Source organism: Coturnix japonica, chromosome 2 (genome assembly GCF_001577835.2).
Source record: "Coturnix japonica isolate 7356 chromosome 2, Coturnix japonica 2.1, whole genome shotgun sequence".
Taxonomy (NCBI): domain Eukaryota; kingdom Metazoa; phylum Chordata; class Aves; order Galliformes; family Phasianidae; genus Coturnix; species Coturnix japonica.
This window is the reverse complement of record NC_029517.1, coordinates 22,797,933-22,817,199: the sequence shown is the minus strand read 5'-3', so window position 1 is coordinate 22,817,199 and position 19,267 is coordinate 22,797,933. Positions and strand designations below refer to the sequence as shown.

General features: G+C 38.6%; 1 protein-coding gene across 10 annotated transcripts in view; it reads left to right on the top strand.

The window, feature by feature from the left end:
• Positions 1 to 19,267, top strand: part of ICA1 (islet cell autoantigen 1) — a 68,524-nt gene that overhangs the window by 31,422 nt on the left and 17,835 nt on the right. For all 10 annotated transcript variants that reach the window (XM_015853583.2, XM_015853589.2, XM_015853582.2 and 7 more), the window contains 3 exons: positions 11,681 to 11,806; positions 12,004 to 12,102; positions 18,127 to 18,218. In XM_015853583.2, coding sequence (XP_015709069.1) covers positions 11,681 to 11,806; positions 12,004 to 12,102; positions 18,127 to 18,218 — 317 coding nt within the window. The remainder of the gene's footprint in view (positions 1 to 11,680; positions 11,807 to 12,003; positions 12,103 to 18,126; positions 18,219 to 19,267) is intronic.

The following is a 19,267-nucleotide window of genomic DNA, read 5'->3' as shown; positions in this document are numbered from 1 at the left end:
CTCTTGGGTGAATCTCATCCAGCCCCATGGACTTGTGGCAGTCCAGTTGGAGCCATATGTCTCTGACTGTTTTCTCCTGAATCACATGGGGTTTTGTCTGCTCCGTGATCAAAGAACTCAAAATTATTGTGTTTGCACCAGCCTCTCAGCTATTGGTTTATAAGGTGTGTTCTCCTGGTTTTATCAGAGTCCTTCCTGCCTTTGTAGGAATACAGACAAATGCTTCTTGTATGCCTGCTCCATCAACTAACCTTCCCAGTCCCCTAGAATCATTTTTAATAGTCCTCAGGCTGCTATGCATTTGAAAAGTAGGGGATAATTTTTGGAAAGTATAAGTTAGTAGTATGTACAGCCCTTTTCCTGAGAAGAGGAATGACTATACAGATACACAGCTTTTCAAAAGATGGTGCCTTTATGTAGTTCAACTTGTGCAAAACTCAGCACAAACATTCACTTTGTATTGAGAATATCATATATGATCTTAGCTTAAAAATGTTTTCTTCGCAGCTTTGATTCAAGTAAACAACTCTTAATTGAAGTAAGTCTCTTGTAAACTTGCTTAGCATTTGTTTAATGCAAAATCATTTTAAGAAACTGTTTAGTTAAGCTGATGGAAAAGTAACACTTGATCCATCTCTAGATTTGTGGTCTTGGAGGCTCTTGAGTCTTGTAAGACAGTGTGACTCAGTCACATTTTTTGCTTTGCCTGATTTTCAGCATGTGGTTGTTGTGCTGTGATCATGGTTTCTATAAGGAATTTGAGTGAGGTTCTGAAGGTATGGCACTGTTGCCGCTTTTTGGTTCTTAAATTTAATAAACCTTTCTCCACTTTAAAGGGAATTATGGTTGGGGTGACTCAGCTGTCATATCTGAGAGTCGGTTGCATCCTGTATTTTATAGCTATTTTTCTTAAAACTGGCATGTTAATTTCTCCTTGTGTTGTGTGCTTTATTGCAATGAACTGATAGCTGGTTGAGCAGATGGATTCATATTGTGGAATTGCACTGTGTTCCTCTGATTGTAAAAGCTATTGTAAGGCTTGAAGCTAAATATTTTGTTGTCTGGCTTTTGGCTGGTTGAACTCACTGGATTATGCTGAGAAATGCAACTTCAGTCAAGGCTGCATCCAGCTGCTGGATCAGCAGCAAGGACTCAACCGAGGCTGCTGTCCCCAAATGGCATGCTATTATCTCCCTGTGTAGGGCCATGCTGGAGGGGTAATTTTCACAATTTCACAAAATTTCACAAATGCAAAGTAAAATTTCAATGCAAAATAAAAATTGCTGTTTATGTCTTTATCCTGAGTATTTATGTAGACAGTATTACTGTTTGGTGCACCACTCCCCTTTTAAATATAATGAGTTGAATTTTCACTTGGCAGACAACCCTCTAGGACTTGAAAAGTGTTGCCTACATGCTTAGGCAATGGATGCTGGAAGCTAAGCTAGATCTGTCCAGGTGGATCCTGTATGTTATGACATGCTTCTTTCAAAGCTGAAATCACAGATCTTAAGTTATACATAGATTTCAGTGTGGGGAGGTACAAAATTTTGTGGAAGCAAGGCAGTGAGATCTGGGCTTTTGTCTACACTGCAGTCATGACTGTAAAAATCATCAGAGGGTCTGAGAAATACTCCCATCTCTTCCTCAAATGAATTTGTGTGAATTCAAAGCTTACTTGTCCTACAGTTACAATTTAAGGAGTATTTCTAAATGTTTTCCCTTACTTAGTCATGGTTGGGCATAAGCAATGTGTGAATATACCCTGGCAATTGAAAATGAACACTTTTTAAGTTAGGAAATTTCAACATGCTTCTGAATTTTGGTACTGCTGATTTTGACCTTCTATTACACAGGTGTCAGTGAAGTGAGAAAGTCTTTTAGGAAGAGTGCAGAAAGTATCTGTACCTCATTTGATCACAGCACAGCTTTCAAATAAAGCACTGAAATAGTGAAGACTGAAATAAAGCAGTCCAGCACAGCACCTTGCTTACAATCCCACCCTGACCTGCACACATACCTCAAGTGTAACCTGATTCTTTAGGGTGGATATATTAGCTCAAACGGAAGTCCCACCATCTCCTGCGACCAACAGTAGCAACCAGGACATTGCATAGAGCAAGTACATGTTGCCCCTCACTACAAGGAAGACACTGAGGCCCCGGAGGATGTTCAGAGAAGGGCAGTGAAGCTGGTGTGGGGTCTGGAGCACAGGTTTTATGAGGAGCAGCTGAAGGAACTGGTATTGTTCAGTCTGGAGAAGAGGCTCAGGGGTGACCTCATTGCTCATTGTCTGAAGGGAGGTTGTGGTGAGGTGGGAGTCCTCTTTTCCCATGTAACTGGCAACAGGATGAGAGGGAATGGCCTCAAGTTGCACCAGGGGAGGTTCAGCTTGAATGTTAGGAGAAAATTCTTCTCCAAAAGATTGATCAAGTGCTGGCACAGGCTGGTGGTGGAGTCACCATCTCTGGAGGTGTTCAAGAAATGTGTAGGTTTGGCACTGAGGGACGTAGTGTAGTGAGAAATGTTGGTGAGAGATGGACAGTTGGACTGGATAATCTTGGAGATAGTTCCCAGCCTTGGAGGTGACTGTGATTCTGCGATTTCCATGTAATGCTCTGACCAGTGAAGACATCATAAAACATAGTGGGTTTCTCAGCTGACAAAGTTGTTATTTACAGTTCTGCTGTCCTTGTGTTGAGTTCAGTCTGCTGGTTTAATGTAATGTTCTCTGGTTCTTGTGGCCAAAGCACAGCATTTTCCCATGTCTGTATGTTGTCTGATGGCCTCCTAATGCACTCCTTATTCAGCTCTTTTTTTCCAGACCGTAGAATCTTTCATTCCTTTTACAGTAGCTTATTTACATCTTTGATCATACATTTGTGCTCCTCCGACTTTTTCTTCCAGAGAAATGTATCTTTTTTCCCCTGTGCAAAGGCTGAACTGGTGTGATTTTACAGATCCAACTTGGCTCTGGGTATAAGAAAAATAGAATGGGGAAAAATAATTCTTCATGCCACTGAATAATATTCCTGGAACCACATGCGCAGTGTGTGATGAGATTCCTTGTTTTTCCAGATACCTAAAGAGATACAACAGAGTTGGAAAAGATACAGTGTACAACAGCAGGAATAGTTACAGAGCTGGGTAGGAAGTGAGGTGGTAGAAAAAGTGAGAGAGAAATCAGTAAGTTGTTTTTGTATAAACCAGAGAGAGAAGGGTAATTGGTAGGATTCAGTGTCTGTGATAGCCGTCATGAAATAGAGCAGAAGATTGTACAACCAGCCTTTGGGTTTTTCAGGGAAAAAGGAAGAATATTCAAGCCAGCCATAATTTAATATCCTCACAGGGGTCAGAGAGTTGCTCACATCTGCTGTCTGTCAGTGGTAACGGAGTAAGCAGTTTTGACTATGGCTTAGTCATTACTGCCAGGCTGCACTTACACGGCATGTGAGCCAACAGACTCAAAGCAATAAAAGTTTTACAGGCCGAGTAACTGAAAAACTTTAGAGGGAAATTAGACATAAATGTGACACAAAGGGCAAATTTCATATTCTGCTGAATAAAATCCACGAAGAAGTGAAAGCTCATGTCCATGATCAGGCTGCTTTGTAAATATAATATTTGTGTTCCTAACAACATCTTATAGTTTTTATATTACTGTTAAAGAAAAAACAAAAACAAACAAAAAAATTCACCACCAACAACATAGGAAAGTTCTTTAAATAATTTGCTATTTACCACTACCTTGTCCTTGACTCGCCCAGCTTACCACAGAAGAATGTGTTGCAGGCAGAGCTGACCAGGTGACATGGATTTCAAAACAGAAAAGACAGGTGTCTGACTCAAAGTAGTGACTGGATGAAAAAAGAGATAGAAACTAGGACAGAGTTGCATAGACAACTTTGCTTTAGTTAAAAAAGAGATCAGAATTGAAGTTGTGGTTTGACTGGCATATATTTGTACCTTGAGCACAATGGTTTCATCTCCACTGACTGCAGATACTAGCAACATGATAGCATCTGTTTGGAATCCTGGTTTTAGGAGCTCTTTTATATGTTTAATTGTAATTTCAAGTGTTTTCAATATTATTTTTTGCTCTCAGGCAACCAGTTGCTAATTGCAGCTCTGCAACTGTGTTTGTATGATGGCTGCAACAGTTTTTGTTAAGGTCTTTAGGGAAGAATTAGCTTAGTCAGCTAGCAGCAGGACTCTCTAGGAAACTGATATATGGGCAGTCCATGCCTCTGGCTTGTAAAACTGGAGGGAAGGGGAGAGAGAGTGAATTAAGAAGTGTTAGAGGTAACTTGAGGACTAGGGGAAATTACCTTAGATAAGATGTTTCTAGGTCAATCATTCTCATGTATCAAAGGGAAGAGGAAGAGTTGCCTTGACCATGGTATTTAAGTTACTGAAATTCTTCAATCGCCTGTTCAAGAATTTATCAAGATTTGGTGCTTGAAAGCTCATGCGTAATGAATTCAAATAGTACATAAGCATATATTTTAATAGTTATTACTAATAGTTATTAGCTATAAAGGAAGTCGGATTTTTGCATCTGCCTCCTGACATCTGCTGTAGTGTCTGCACTTAAACTAATCTTCAAAAGCTCCTGCAGAGCTTTTAAAGCTCCAGTAGAGAGAAATGGGCAATTTTTAGGGTAACATGAGTGTAACTCTAGTCAATTGTTTGCATGATCCCCATCCACTAAGAATATCTCAAGTAACAGTGTCTGATCTATTTGCACCTAGCACATCCTACTGGAAGACTTGCCTTAGGGCAAGTGCAGCAGCAAGATTTTGCAAAGTTAATCTGTTCATCTCTCGCCAAATGAATGGCAACTATCTATGAATGCTTTCCTAGAACACCTACTGGGCTTCCCCAAGCTGGATCAGGTATGAGCAACCTGGGGGACTCAAAGGAATGCTGCTATATACAATGAAAAATTCTGGCAAATACTAAGCCGAAGTAATGACTACAGTTTTGAAGATACTGTGGGAGCTAAAGTGTCTGTCCTCAAAGGGCTGCCAAAACAAGCTGTGTTCTATCAGGACATGTATCAACAATCACTGAGAATAATGGATCCCTTTTGGTGCTTCCTGCAGTGTTAAGGGTTATTACCCACAAATATCAGAATGCTTTTAATGAAGCATTTTTAATATACCAAAAAGAGAAAATTTAGTACAAATTTATTTTATTTAAAATAGTGTCAAAATAATTGCAGTATTGAAATGTATTAGTTCAACAAAAACTAAAGACAAATCTTAAAACTCTGGAAACTTAATCCAATGCTAATATACAAACCTTCCCTTATTACACAATTACTTTGTTTTCTAGGTAGCTAAGGTTTCAAATGTTGTAATTGCAAATAGATTTATAGTACAGAACATTGTCATCCAACCTTTAAAGATTTTCAGATTGTTCTGTTCCATTCTGGGAGATGATAAGGATCTCTAATGATAAATATATATATGTATGTATGCATAGTTTAAATTCTAAGTAAGGCAACTTTGCAGAATTTCTTAAATTAAGCTTCTTAAAAGCTCCAAAAATTTTACAATTCAGTTATAATCGATTCAGTGCCTCAGGGCAGCATGTTAGAGGCAGAAGAACTGTCAGAATATGATCAATTTCTGTTAACTTCATGGGGCTAGAAACTCCACTGTGTTATCAATTGCATGATATACATGAATCTAGAGTTGTATATTATATCAAAGCTATCGTGTGTCTGTGTGGAATACAGTTCTGTCATATGATACTTTCTTGCCTTCCTTACACAAATATTCTCCTGTCTATAGCATCTTTATTGTCCCTTCCAGAGGAGGTCAGAAGGAGAATAGAAAAGGAAGTTTAAAATACTATGGCCTTACCCATGAGAAATGATGCACAGCATGCAAAAAAGCCTGAAATGTTAAGTAGTAATTTAAGTTCATTTTTATCTTCACACCAGTCAGGATATGCCTATATTTTTATTACAAATCAGCAGAAGCAGGAAAAAAAAAAAAAAAAACATAAAGCCACACAAAAAACCAAGCCCTTCAAGTACTCCTGGTTCTCAGATCAGAAGCACAGCTGAATGCTGAAGCTCACTTGAATGTGTTACTCCAGACACCCCCTGGCAGCTCTGATGCTTTTTAGCGGATGGATGCTGGTGTTAAACCTGTGTGTGTACATGCCAACGTAATTATGTGTGTTTGCTTCAGTGAAGGCTTAAGAGAACCATGCTCTTAAATCAAGAAAAGGTACAACAAGGGCTGTAACATTCTAGTGGGTCAAATTCCACTATGCTTAGAACAGGAGTCACCCTGTGGGTATCCAGGAAGGGTTTCTTTTCCCGGTGCAGTCCCAATTTAGATACCTGACTATCAGGGGCTTTTACCTAAAGATCACATGTCACTGGCACAAGACCTAGAATTTGTTCAGTGATTTTTGGTGTCTACTACAATGGAACTCCATCCCACTGAAACCTTAAGTGAACTTCTGCAATACAAATGTTAAACAGTGAGCGCTGCTATTGAAATCAAGGGGAATAAATGGTAACTCAGGTGAAAATGTGAGTTATCATCAAGGGCTATTGTTCTTCTGTGAAAAATTAAAGCTATTACAACTGTTACTTTGTCTCACGTTCTGATTACTGAAGTGAATGAAAACACTTCACCAGTCTCATTTTGTGAGAAGGAAAACTGAGTGTAAGAAGGGTACTGTCACAGATTCAGAGAGGATAAGATGGTGAAAATAGCTAGCATGGAACTGGTTTCAGTAACAGAGTTTGCATGAAAGCTTTCAGGTTTTGGGGAATAATATTACAATTACAATGCAATTTTTTTTACTAGTTCTTTCCTTTAGACAGCTAGACAATGGTATAAGTAGGGCAAAACTTATGCTGAAATCACGGAGATTCATTTGTTCTGGTAGAAATAAACAATATTGAAATAAAAGGAAATAACTTTTACCAGCACGGAATGAAGACTTTATGATCATTTTATTTGTTGACAGTGATTCAACTCTAGTTGACAGAGAAATGTGATTGTTCCCAGTGTCAGTAAATGACATGCTGCTGCTATTAAACTAACCCATATAAAGCTACATTTCACTATATTGTGTCAGAGTGGTATAGCATTGCTTATACGATTTTTTCTTTATTGATTTCTAGTTTTATCACTTGATTTATTACATGTGTTCAATTTCAGGACTGTTCTGAACATGCCACAGTGAGAGCTCTGAATAAGTGAATTAGATGTTCCAATTAAATCTAAAATCAAATGGAAAAATAGTTGTAGGCAGCTGAAAAGTCTTTGTGCCACATTGTGTCTTGTTGCCTTGATAAGTCCATACAGAAGAGAGAGAGTTGGAGCTGTTCAGCCTGGATAATTGTAGACTCCAGGGATACCTTATTGCAGCCTTTCAATATCTGAATGGGAGCTATAAGGAAGAAGGGAACAAGCTCTTTAGCAGGGTGATAGGACAGGGGGAAATGGTTTCAAACTAAAACAGAGAAGATTTAGATTGAATGGAAAGGAAAAAAAAAAGAGGAAAAAAAAGTTGTTTACAGTAAGGGTACTGAAGTGCTGGAACAGGTTGCCCAGAGAGGTGGTAGATGCTGCCCAGTCCTTGGAGACATTTAACGTCTGGCTGGACCAGGCTCTGAGCAACCTGATCTAGCTGTAGATGTCCCTGTTCATTGCAAGGCAGCTGAAATGATATTTAAGGGTTCCTTCCAACTCAAATGGGACTATTATAATTAGAGGTTGTTTGGTTTTTTTTTGATTTTTTTGTGTGTGTTTTTTTTTTGTTTGTTTGTTTGGTTGGTTGGTTTTTGTTTTTAATTACTTTAGGATACCAGAAAGTTTTCTCAGTCTTCTTTTTGGAATCAGTTGCAATCATTTGCAGTTAGCATAAAGTTTAATTTAATTTTCACTTACATCTGTTTTCTCATGGTTTTCCTGGTAGGTAGAAACAATTCTGACACAGGATGTACAGGTTTTCAACAGCAGTTTCAAGGCATTATTTGCTTGTAATTCTGTACTGACAGAGAGTCAGAGTCATGGGTAGCAATTCCATGGAACTGACTGTTCTTTCAAAGCTAACATATTTTTTTGAAGCACAAGGGCAGACAATACTTCAGTTGCTTTCAAGAGTAAGACAGGTAGACATGCAGTGGTAATTATTTAGTCCTTTATAGGATTGCCAACATTACCTTAGACTTACTTAATCAAGCCTAATAGAGTGAGGTGCATGAGCATATATACACAAGCAGAGCAAGTAGTAATTAAGTCCAAGATGGCATACTGTATCACTGGAACTAATTATGCACCTTTTTTCTAGGATACAGCGCATCTCTTACAAGAATAGCTTCATTTTTTGAATATCTGCATAGCTTCAAACCTGGCGGATACTGTTTGCATGTGTTATCATGCCCAAATGATTTTACTTTCTAGTTACGCATTTCAATCTTCATAAATGTCGTCTCATAGAAGTAACTTTTATCAGTGTTCTTCATTAGACCATAAATGAAGGGTTGGAGCAGATGAACAGAAGTGTACTATCTCTTCTTTGAATATTGTTCTTACGTATATCCTTACATGTTCATGGAATAGAGATTAATATATGCCGTAAATACTATTCCAACCCAAGGGAACAGTTGAGTCAAAGAGAAGCCTGCAAAATATTGAACATACCAAAGCATGCTAAAATCAGGGTTACTACTATGCAGTGCTTTGGAAGTCATTGTGCAGCACATGGAATAGTTTAGCTACAGTCATTATTTTGTATGAAACATTAGCTTTTCTTTTCTCAGACTATGTGGCATTAAACTCAACTTTAAGAGCAAACAATAGGTGATTGCATATGTTGGTTTAAAAGGTGCTCCTTTTCATAACCTCATAGCTTGAGTGATGTTACTACAGTTTTATTATAGGTAGTAGCCAGGTCCCTTTTTCTTTCTCTTCTGTAAATACTTTGTCCTCAAAATATGGCCTACTTTATTTTGTGCTTAGGTTTCATGTAGTCCTTATAACAATCAGGTACGGCAGAAGGTGCCACGTTTATCTCATGCAGAGATTTGTGCCGATTCCATCTGCTGGTAGAGTTTACCCAGGGCTCCCAACAGGAAGGTTTGCTATATTCCAGGAATTTTTCCCTCTTCTTCCCCCCTGCTTTTCACTCTGTACACACACTGTGCGTGCTTTTCAGATCAAGTAAGTGAGAGGCTGGGTGACAAATGAGACTGAAAGCATCTGTTTCTGCTTCTATACTGGAAGTGCTGTGACAAAAATACATTGTATTTAGTTTGGAGATAATTTCTTACTGGCTGAAATGTCCCTGAAATTAGTCTACTACTGAAAATAAATTTTGTGTTTTATCTTAGACTAAAAGTAGTAACATGGAAATACGGTAGAAGACACAGAAATGCCTTGAAAATATGTAAAACAAAAACAATAAATCCAAATTTTCGTAGCAATATACTGAACAGAGTTTTTTAATTGGGTGTGAATATATATACATATATATATTTATGATGGTAGTATTGAAGAATGGGACTTTTCTGTATGAGTTTCAGCTTAGGAACCTGCATTTGCAAATATATTCCCTTAAAATTAGTCATCTCAGAATCTGAATTTCAAACACACGGCATTTAGGATCTTAACTAAATGTGAGGGAGGTGATTGTCTCTGCCTACTCAGCTCTTGTAAGGCCCATATGGAGTACTGCATCCAGGCCTGGAGCCCCCAGTACAAGAAAGATTCAGAGCTTTTGGAATGAGTCCAGAGCAGGGCCACTAAGATGAGATGATCTGAGGGCTGGAGCACTTCTGCTATAAAGAAAGGTTGAGGGAACTGGGCTTGTTTTGCTTGGAGAGGAGAAGACTCCGGGGAGATCTCATTGTGACCTTCCAATATTTGAATATGAGTGTATAAACAGGAGGGGAAACAGCTGTTTAAAAGGGTAGATAGCAATAGGACAAGGGGGAATGGTTTTAAACTGAGACAGGGGAGGTTTAGGTTGTATATTAGGTGGAAGTTTTTCACCCAGAGAGTGGTGACACTGGAACAGGTTGCCCAAGGAGGTTGTGAATGCTCCATCCCTGGAGGCATCAAGGCCAGGCTGGATGTGGCTCTGGGCAGCCTGGTCTGGTGGTTGGTGACCCTGCACATAGCAGGGGGTTGGAATGGTCACATTTATTAGTATATTTTTCTTGTGGCCCACAATCTCTGACACAGAGATATTTATATTCCCCAGGTGTAACATGTTTTGCTCATTTGGATTACTAATGTACAACATCACAGTTGACCTTGCTGTACTCTCACAGAACTAGTGCTGTGATACACTGAAGAGGAAAAGGATTCTGATCTCAGCTGCATCATAGGAAGATACAGCCTTATGTTTGACATATTGCCAACCAACTAGAATTAAAATCTATCCTGTGAGATTCTTCACTTTTCATCAGTTTTCAGTTATGGCTGTTCTTTCATTGTGTATATACGAGACCTTCAGTAAGTACAACCCTGTAACATATATACAGTTGATAAGATGAGATCAGTGAAAAAGAGTTGTCCAATCACAGACATGGCCACAGTTCATCTGATTTGGACATGTGATGAATTTGGGCACTGATCTTTTGCTTTTTTCTGCCTAGTTGGAAGTATATTACTATAAGTGAGGTAGGATGATAGATACTGTAACCCTAACATTTCAGACTGCATCATGAGGTGTGTCTGTGATCTTACCATAAAAGAACCACAGATTCTGGTTGCAGGGTTATGGATTCACTTCTGAAGACCAGAAATGTGCAAGTTTGTCAGATCTTGTTTTAACTGAGTCTCTGTATTCTGACCAAAATAAGTTTCCTCTCTGAATTAGGCAATTAAAGAAAAGGAAATGTATTTAATTTGAGTTAAGTGTGGTTTTGCTTCACTATGAAGGTTTTTGTGGGTAAACATTGTAACTGTGAAAGAGTGATAGGAAAATCATGTTTTCTTTCTGGACAATTTTTTATTTCCTTGGGCAAAAATTAGGTTGTGTAAATAATTTGTTGTATACAAATTTCTCTGTGCAAAATTGTCATTAAAATAAGATATCTTGTGCACAAAATGCCTTCAAGTTTCTGTTTGATACCTGATGAGAATACTGCTATTGTCATCAGATGTGTGTGGCTTGTTTAACAGAGTGTCTTGTATATACGTAACTAGTGGTAGAAGAATCTGTAAAACTGAAATTCTTTCAAACAGAAATTGATTCTATGAGAGGAGGTCTTGGTATTCTCTTTATAGCAACAAATGGGAAAAGTGCTTCTACTAAAATGAGAACTTTGACAGGATAACTTTTTGTTGCAGTTCAGAGTTACTGAGGTGCTGTATTATCAGCAAAAGTTTCCATATGACTTTAAAGTTTATCTGTATAATTGGTTTCCTATAACAGGTACATGGAGATGTCCTTGTGTGTTATGCAGTAAACTTTAGAATTGTTGTTTTAGCATGTCAGCTTGCTCTAATGCATTTTCAGTTGGATGGATTATGTTAATAATTCTATATGAAATTTTAGTTGAGTCTGTTCAGTTTTCTGATTTCTATTTTCTGACATTTCTGGTTTTCTAAGTTCTGGTAGTTTCCTCCTTCACGAAGTTGGGGTAGAAAAATGAAGACAAAACTCACTACATAAATAATTCTTCCTTTGTTTGAAGGTTCAAGCTCAAGTGCGACATGCTAAACTCAACTTTGACAAACTGAAGACTGATGTCTGTCAAAAAGTTGACCTTTTGGGAGCAAGCAGATGCAACCTTCTTTCTCATGTATTAACAACATACCAGGTATCACAAAAACCCAACCTGTTAACCTCCAAAATAAAGATTTCCTGTTAATATATGTTTTCCTACGAGGTTTCCATGGCATTATTCAAATATGAGAATATATTACTAATACTGAAGTGAAGATGTAAACTTTGTGTGAAAAACGGATTCATGTTTAAGATAACACTGCACTGAAATTTTACCCCTTGGCCTTACAGACAACACTTCTACATTTTTGGGAAAAAACTTCGCACACAATGGCAGCTATCCATGAAAGTTTCAAAGGTTATCAGCCATATGAATTCACTATGCTAAAGGTAAGAAATATATAGGCATATTTGTCTTCCCATTAGTAACAAATAGCAGACCATAGAATGATATAGAAAACATTTGTGTTTTGTTGGATCATGGAATGGCTTAGGTTGGAGGGAACCTTAAGGGTCATCTAGTTCTAACTCCCCTGCCATGGGCAGGGTTGCCAGCCTCTAGAACAGGCTGTCCTGGATCCCATCGAACCTGACCTTGAATGCTTCCAGTAATGGGGCATCGATAACCTCACTGAGCAACCTGTTGTAGTTGTTAAACAGGTTAAACAAGTTGAACAATCCCAGCTCCCTCAGCGTATCTTCATAGGAGAGATGCACCAGTCCTTTGGTCACCTTTGTGGCCTTCCTCTGGACCTGCTCCAACAGCTTCACATTCTTAATGTACTCCATATGGGGCCTCGCACTTGGCCTTGTTAAACCTCATTAGATTCTTGTGTGCCCACTTTTTGAGCATGTCCAGATCCCTCTGGATGGCATCCCTCTTTTATGTTGTGTCAGCTGCATCACCCATGTTGGTGTCATCTGCAAACTTGTTGAGGTTACACTCAGTCCCATTGTCTATGTTGTTGATAAAGACATTGAAGAGCACCAGTTCCAAGATGAACCCCTGATGAAGACAGCTTGTGATCAGCTTTCACCTGGATGTAGATTGATTACAACCATCTGGCTGTGACCAGATAGTAGAAACTATGAACCTATAGTTCCCCAGGTCTTTTTTTTCTCCCTTTCTTGAACATGGGAATGATGTTTCCCTTTTTCCAGTCCTTGGGGGCTTTGCTTGACATCTACTGCTTTTCATATAAGATGGAGAGTGGCTTGGCATCCACATCAGCCAATTCCTTCAGAACCCTGGGATGCATGTTGTCTGGCCCCATAAACATTCATCATTCTTGAGACTGTCTCAGACTTACTCTTCTCTTACATTCTGGAGCATGAAATCATGTGGTAAAGGGTGAGATAATTTTAAATGCTCGTTTTCTTCTGAACTACCTCCTGTGAATGACTTCAACATACTCTAAATCTGAAATTAAGTTAGGAGTCTGTGATGGAGGAATAAAATCTATATTGTCTGCACGCATAACAAGCACTCAGTGGAACAGAAAATAACTATAAAAGTGATTGTAGTATGTTTGAGGTGCAGCCCTAAGTTTGTTAATGAGAATCATAACCGTTTTTATTGCTGGCCTCCTGCTCTGAAAATATGTGATTTCCTGTTTTTGCAGTTACATATATGCTGAAATGTAATGGTAATCAGAGGTTAGTTTTATATTACAGTTTCATTCTTGCAGAAGACAGCTGCTTGGGGATAAGACTATGCTGTTGCCTTATAATATCAGTTCTTTATTTCTTGTGGTCTCTAGGGTGTGGGATTGTTTCTTGTGAAGTATAATTAGTGGCTGTAGGTGATCAAGAATAAGTGCAGTTTCTAATGAGTAATCTTCTGGTGTAGAAGTTTACTTGAGGATGTTGTATCTGCTGTTCACTTTAAGCACTGAAAACATACAATTGGAATATATAATTGTTTAAAATGTACATAGGGTATTTTAATGGGGCCATTTCTACATGTTCAGTTGAGAGTTGTCTCTTAGAATATTTTTCATTGTCTTGATTCTCTGAAGGGATATTTTCTAAGGGAAAATATTCAATTTGGTGCTTCCAAATCATAGTTCTGATAGCGGCACTTTAATGCTACTCATACTTCATTTAGAAGTAGCTCTTCTGAATTAAACTGAACATACATATGTGGAGGATCAGCATTTTGCTTCAAAACAAGAATTTAAGGGAACAGTGTTACTATTTGACTTAGATGTGTTTTGTCTTACTGAAAAATTAGAAGGTGCCGCTTAATGGAAAAAATGGAAAATTACTGTTTGCATTTTGTAGTATAAGCGTACTAGATTTACCTCAGGAAAGAGATTCTTAAGTGGCTCTCAGGGTTGTTTCTGGAAAGAAAACATTGTCTTTAGAGATGGCTGCCAAACTCCCTTAATGAAAAGCAGCCCATTTGTTTTCTTTGCTTCAGGGTATATGCTGAGAGTATAACTCTGCTATTGCAGCTGTATTTCCTAACTGTTGATTTTATGCTTGATGAAAGATTATTATTAATGTGCTAACAAACCTATGTATCGTGATGTAAAAATATCCATTACTGTAATATTAAAGATGATGGGCTGCTGCTTTGGTAATACTCTGAAAGTTTCATTGTCTTTAAATTACTACATATCAAATGTATTCAAATTTATTTCAGGGGCTGCTTTTCATAAACGATGCCTCTTCCAAATTTCTGTCACTGTTTATTTGCCTTAGTTACTTAATTAGTATTTGATCAGATTTTTTACATTTCAGTACTATAATGCTAAACTTTCTGAAGACTTCATATGAGTCCAGAAACAGTGCTAGCCTTCGTAAGGGACTCAAGAGACCTAAATCTCAGTGCATCCATTTATTTTGGGTGCAAAATGGACTGCTGCTGCGTCTGCTGCTTATATGGTTTGGAGAACAAAGCCCAAGTAGCTACTTTAATACTATTACCTTCTGCTGACCTTTGCTGTTGTTTCATTTCCATTTGCTGCACTATGACTTTATTCCTTAGGCAAGACTGTGTGTAATTTTGTATCTCCAGGTGCTTTTTTCTTCTTCATGACCCTCTGTGAGGAAATTCTAAAGCCGCTTTGCTTTCCTCCTTCCTTTCAGTCTTCCTTCCAAATGAAGCAGATTCAAGTATTTGTCTCTTCAATGGTGTTGTGCTTCTCCATATGTTGTTACAAGGACATGGGATGTCTCCCTTGCTCCTGGAGCTGCCCTTAGCTATGTTACATCGATTCTTTCTTATAGCGAAGAATCAGAATATCCCAAGTAGGAGGGGACCCAGAGGACCATCAAGTTCAACTCCTGGCTCCACACAGGGCCACCCAAAATTCAAACCCTGAGTCTGAAGGCATTGTTCAAATGCTCCTTGAACTCAGGAAACTTTGGACTATGACCATGGGAACCCTTGGGCAGCCTGTTCCATGCCCACCACTCTCTGGTGCAGAACCTGACCCCCAGCTGCTCTTCCCTGGACACAGCTCCATGCTGTTCCCTTGGGCCCTGTCACTGTCACAGGGCAGAGCTCAGTTCTGTCTCTCTACTCCTTCTGAGAAGCTACAACCACCATCAGGCTCCTCTTCTCTGGGCTGAGCAAACCCAGGGACTTCAGCCACTCGTCATACACCTTCCCCTTTAGATCCATCCCCATTTTTGTTACCCTCCTGTGGATGTCCTCTAATAGTTTTATGTCCTTCTGGTTTTGTGGTGCCCAAAACTGCATGCAGCACTTGAGGTGAGGCTGCACTGAGGCAGGAGTGTCTAAGTTGTCCATGTCACTTGGGAGGAACTGTAGGCAAACTGAGTGCATTGCCAACACTCCAGTAATTTAAATAGAGGACAGGTTTTGCATGGAGTCTAGGTCATTTTGGCTGGACTTGAAAGAAACCCAAATCGAGGTAAAGTAGTTTTGTAAGTGAGAGGCAGTCAGCCTAGGAGCAGTGTTTTAACTGGAATCCAGATTAACTTGGCAGTGCAGAAATCCTGTGGATGGCTGGGATATTTATGTGAGTAATGGTAGCTAGCAAAGTATTTTTGGGTGACTTTTGATTATAGAGACGGGGAGTAGGCACAATGAGTGGCCCTACAAGTGTGTACAATCTTACCAATTTTTATAAAAGAGAATTAATGAAACTAGGAAGAAAGCTTTTCAGGCATGAGACACTCAGCCATGTATTTGTGTGGCTCACAAAGTCCATTTGAGTTCTCACAAGCGTCCAGACAGGTTTTGTGAAGTTAGACATCTGTTTCTTCTCAGCCAATGAAGTCAGTGACGTTTCATACACCAAGCTGAATGAAGCATGCTTCCTTTTGTCCACATTCAGACTGTGTCTTTATAGACTTGTTTAATCATTTTACTTCCTAAGTGATGGGAGTGCTTCCCTTCTTCAGACATAACCTAAAACGATTAACAGAATGTCACAGTGCCATTTGTATGCATGTTTACAATAGTTACACATTACTATGCATTCATGTTCAGAAGACAGTTCGCAGTAGCTTTTAGCACTCATTTTTATTCTGTATTTATTCTCTATTTTTTATCATTTTAGAAATATACCTCAGTTCATAGTGCACATTAAAATGTGGAGTGGAGGAAGATAGGGGAAAGGATATTAGTTTAACTATTTGCTGCTAGAATTGATGGAAATATTGCCTAAATGTAAAAACGATTAGTTACATGCTCGTTTTAAAATGTGGCTGCTGATTTTCAGCAACGTTTTGTTGTAATTTCCATTTAAACTGAAGCTATATTTCAGAGCTGTATTTATTATTCTAATACAGGAAAATAGTGACTCTGAATATTATCATTCTGTTTCCTTCCTAAGGTACTTGTGAACTCAATTTCTATATACTGTTTCCGTGGTTTGGTCACAGTCTTTTAAAAATGGATTTCCTGAAACACTCTTAAACAATGAAGGAAGCATTATGATACACTTTCGTTAGGAAGGATGGCAATTTCTCCATAAAAAAGAAGTAAAACCTTTCATTGGTGGATATGCAAAAGATTTTACTTCTGATAACTCTCTAGGTTGTATAATTAGGCAGTAGATAAGTAGCCCTGTTTGTTATTCTAAACCATAACATCCTGCTGGGGGTAGGCTCTGTGCTGCTATGCTTGGCCACAGAGCACCACACACCATTGCAGCTTCACCTCCTGAGTGCAGTGAACTTTATGGTCTATGTGAAGATGTCTAAGATGCTTCAGGTGCCAGTAGCAGTGCTGTCTTTCTTTGCACAGCAGTTCTGTGCATATTGTTTTGTTTTTGAATTCAGGTCCTCTCAGGATCAAGTGAATAATCCCCACCAATTTTAATAGTACAGGAGGTACAATCTAGCCAGCACCTGGGTTACAAACACTGCTAAAGGGTAACATAAACCTTCATCTAGCTGAGGTGGCTCGTATCTGTTTTTCAGAATCCAGGAAGTACACTTATAAGTGGTTTTGATTTTGCACGGTTATAGTGTTGGAAAAATACAACAACCATAGTGTATGGTACCTTTCTTTAAGGCCTCTGGTTATTGATGCAGCCTTTGTGATCCCTTGTTCAACATACGATGTCTGCAATGCTCTAGATGCTTGTGGCAAATTAATCTGTGGTTCTAGGTAGAAGTATTAATACACAGAGGGAAAAAAATCCAACTGCAGTATCCGACAAGTCCATTAGTTTGGTTTCTAAAACAGAAGTATAAATATGCTTGTACACACAAGTGCTAGCAGAAACAGAAACTGGAATGCCCCTTCTAGTGACTGACACATTCTGGTTAACAGGGCAGTGCAAACAAGACCTGTGGCCTGTGGGAATATTTTTCTCATAGCGAGTGGGCTGGGGACAGTAACCTTTTTTCCCTAGGTGAGTTGGACTTAGTGGACATGTTACATACTATCTTCATTTAAGTTTTCATAAGCAACCCCGATTAATGGACAAGATTGATTACAGGGACAACTAGCAGTATATTTATCAGTTCTGTAATTTCAGTGAGCATACAGTGCTTCATATCTTGGCTTGTTCATGCACCCAACTTTTGCATACAAAAGTGCTGGTCATGAAACTGCTGTTATCTTATAGCATGGTCTTTCACATTGTAACGGGGTAAGTAGGCTGTGTAATATCACACTCGGCCTCTTACCCAACGATCTGAGATTTAAACTCTTGCTTTCAGGTTCAGAGTATGAGGGGTACCTTCCTATTTCACTGCAGTTCCTGAGGTCCAGTGAATAGTTGGGTCAGGAAAAAAAGAGAATAAAGAAGCAGTATGAGAAGCAAATAGACTTAAAAAGTGAATCTATTTGTTCTATTTGTATCAGATGTATTTTTGACACTAAATTATGTAGTCTTCATAGTCTTGTTTGGCTTTACATGACACACCTTTGCTTTCCTGAATCTTTTTTTCTTCTCTCTCTTCATTTACGTAATGAATATAATGTAGAGTTTGCAAGATCCTGTGAATAAACTAAGAGAAAGAGCAGAAAAGGAGGACCTGCAAACTGAGAGCACCGAATCAGAAGATCAGCAGAGTCAGTAAGTCATATATACCATACCTCAATAAGTATCACTATCCATGTATAACCTGCTTTCTAGTTATAGAAGCCTCCAAACATTTAAAATTGGTAATATAGATGCAGTTAATTTGATCACATCAGCAACAAAGTAAGCTTAATGCAAGCTTAAAATGCTGTATTGTGTGTATGAAAATTAATAAACCTTAAGAGGAAATAAACAACTTGGAAAAGATCCATTAAACCTTATATGTTTCTCATCTTTCTTAGCCATATCTTTATTTTTCAGCTTTTGCTTCATTTTTTTCTTTAGTTAAAAATGGTAAGCAGCATCGTATGGGATATGTGAGCATTCTGTTTCTTCCTTCAGCAAGCATCTCCTTTCACCTGGGAATAGGATATGGATTCCTGATTGCTTTGAGCAGCAATTAGTTTTTGTAATGTATACAGCATTGGTTAGTAATCCAATGAAGCAGGAGGTACTTAGTAAAAAGTGCATTTAAGTGTGCTGATGCTATCAAGGTTTGGGTTACCTGTAGCTCTGAGGTGAGAGAGACTTATGAATGGGCTGCTATAGAGACATAAGAACAGGAGAATGAGATGTGATCCCTCCCCTACGGGACCATCAGGATTCAGTTGCGAGGAGATGCTGTGTTGATATAATCCTGCTGCCACCTGTTGTTTTGACTGTCCATGGTTAAGTGAAGCACCCAGCTAAGGATCAGTTGTCAAAAAGCAGAGAACAGCTTGAGTGATAATTAGTGGATTTTGCTAGGCTATTTATAATAAAAGTTATTTTACTTGTTTAGATTCATGTCCACTGCCCAAAACAGAATACTCTATGCTTTCATCACAAGTATTTTCTTAGGTGAAGAATGAAAAGGTGGCAGGTTCTGACAGTTGGTCTTCAATCTTATTTTGATTTTCAACAGACTTCTTCCAATACAAGAATAAAATTCAGCAATAAACCAACTTATACAGCATAAGCAGGAGTCCATCTGAATTACTGTTTACTTGTTATCGTTATGATTCTGTAATGATGTGACCAAAAAGACAGTAATACATTTGCTA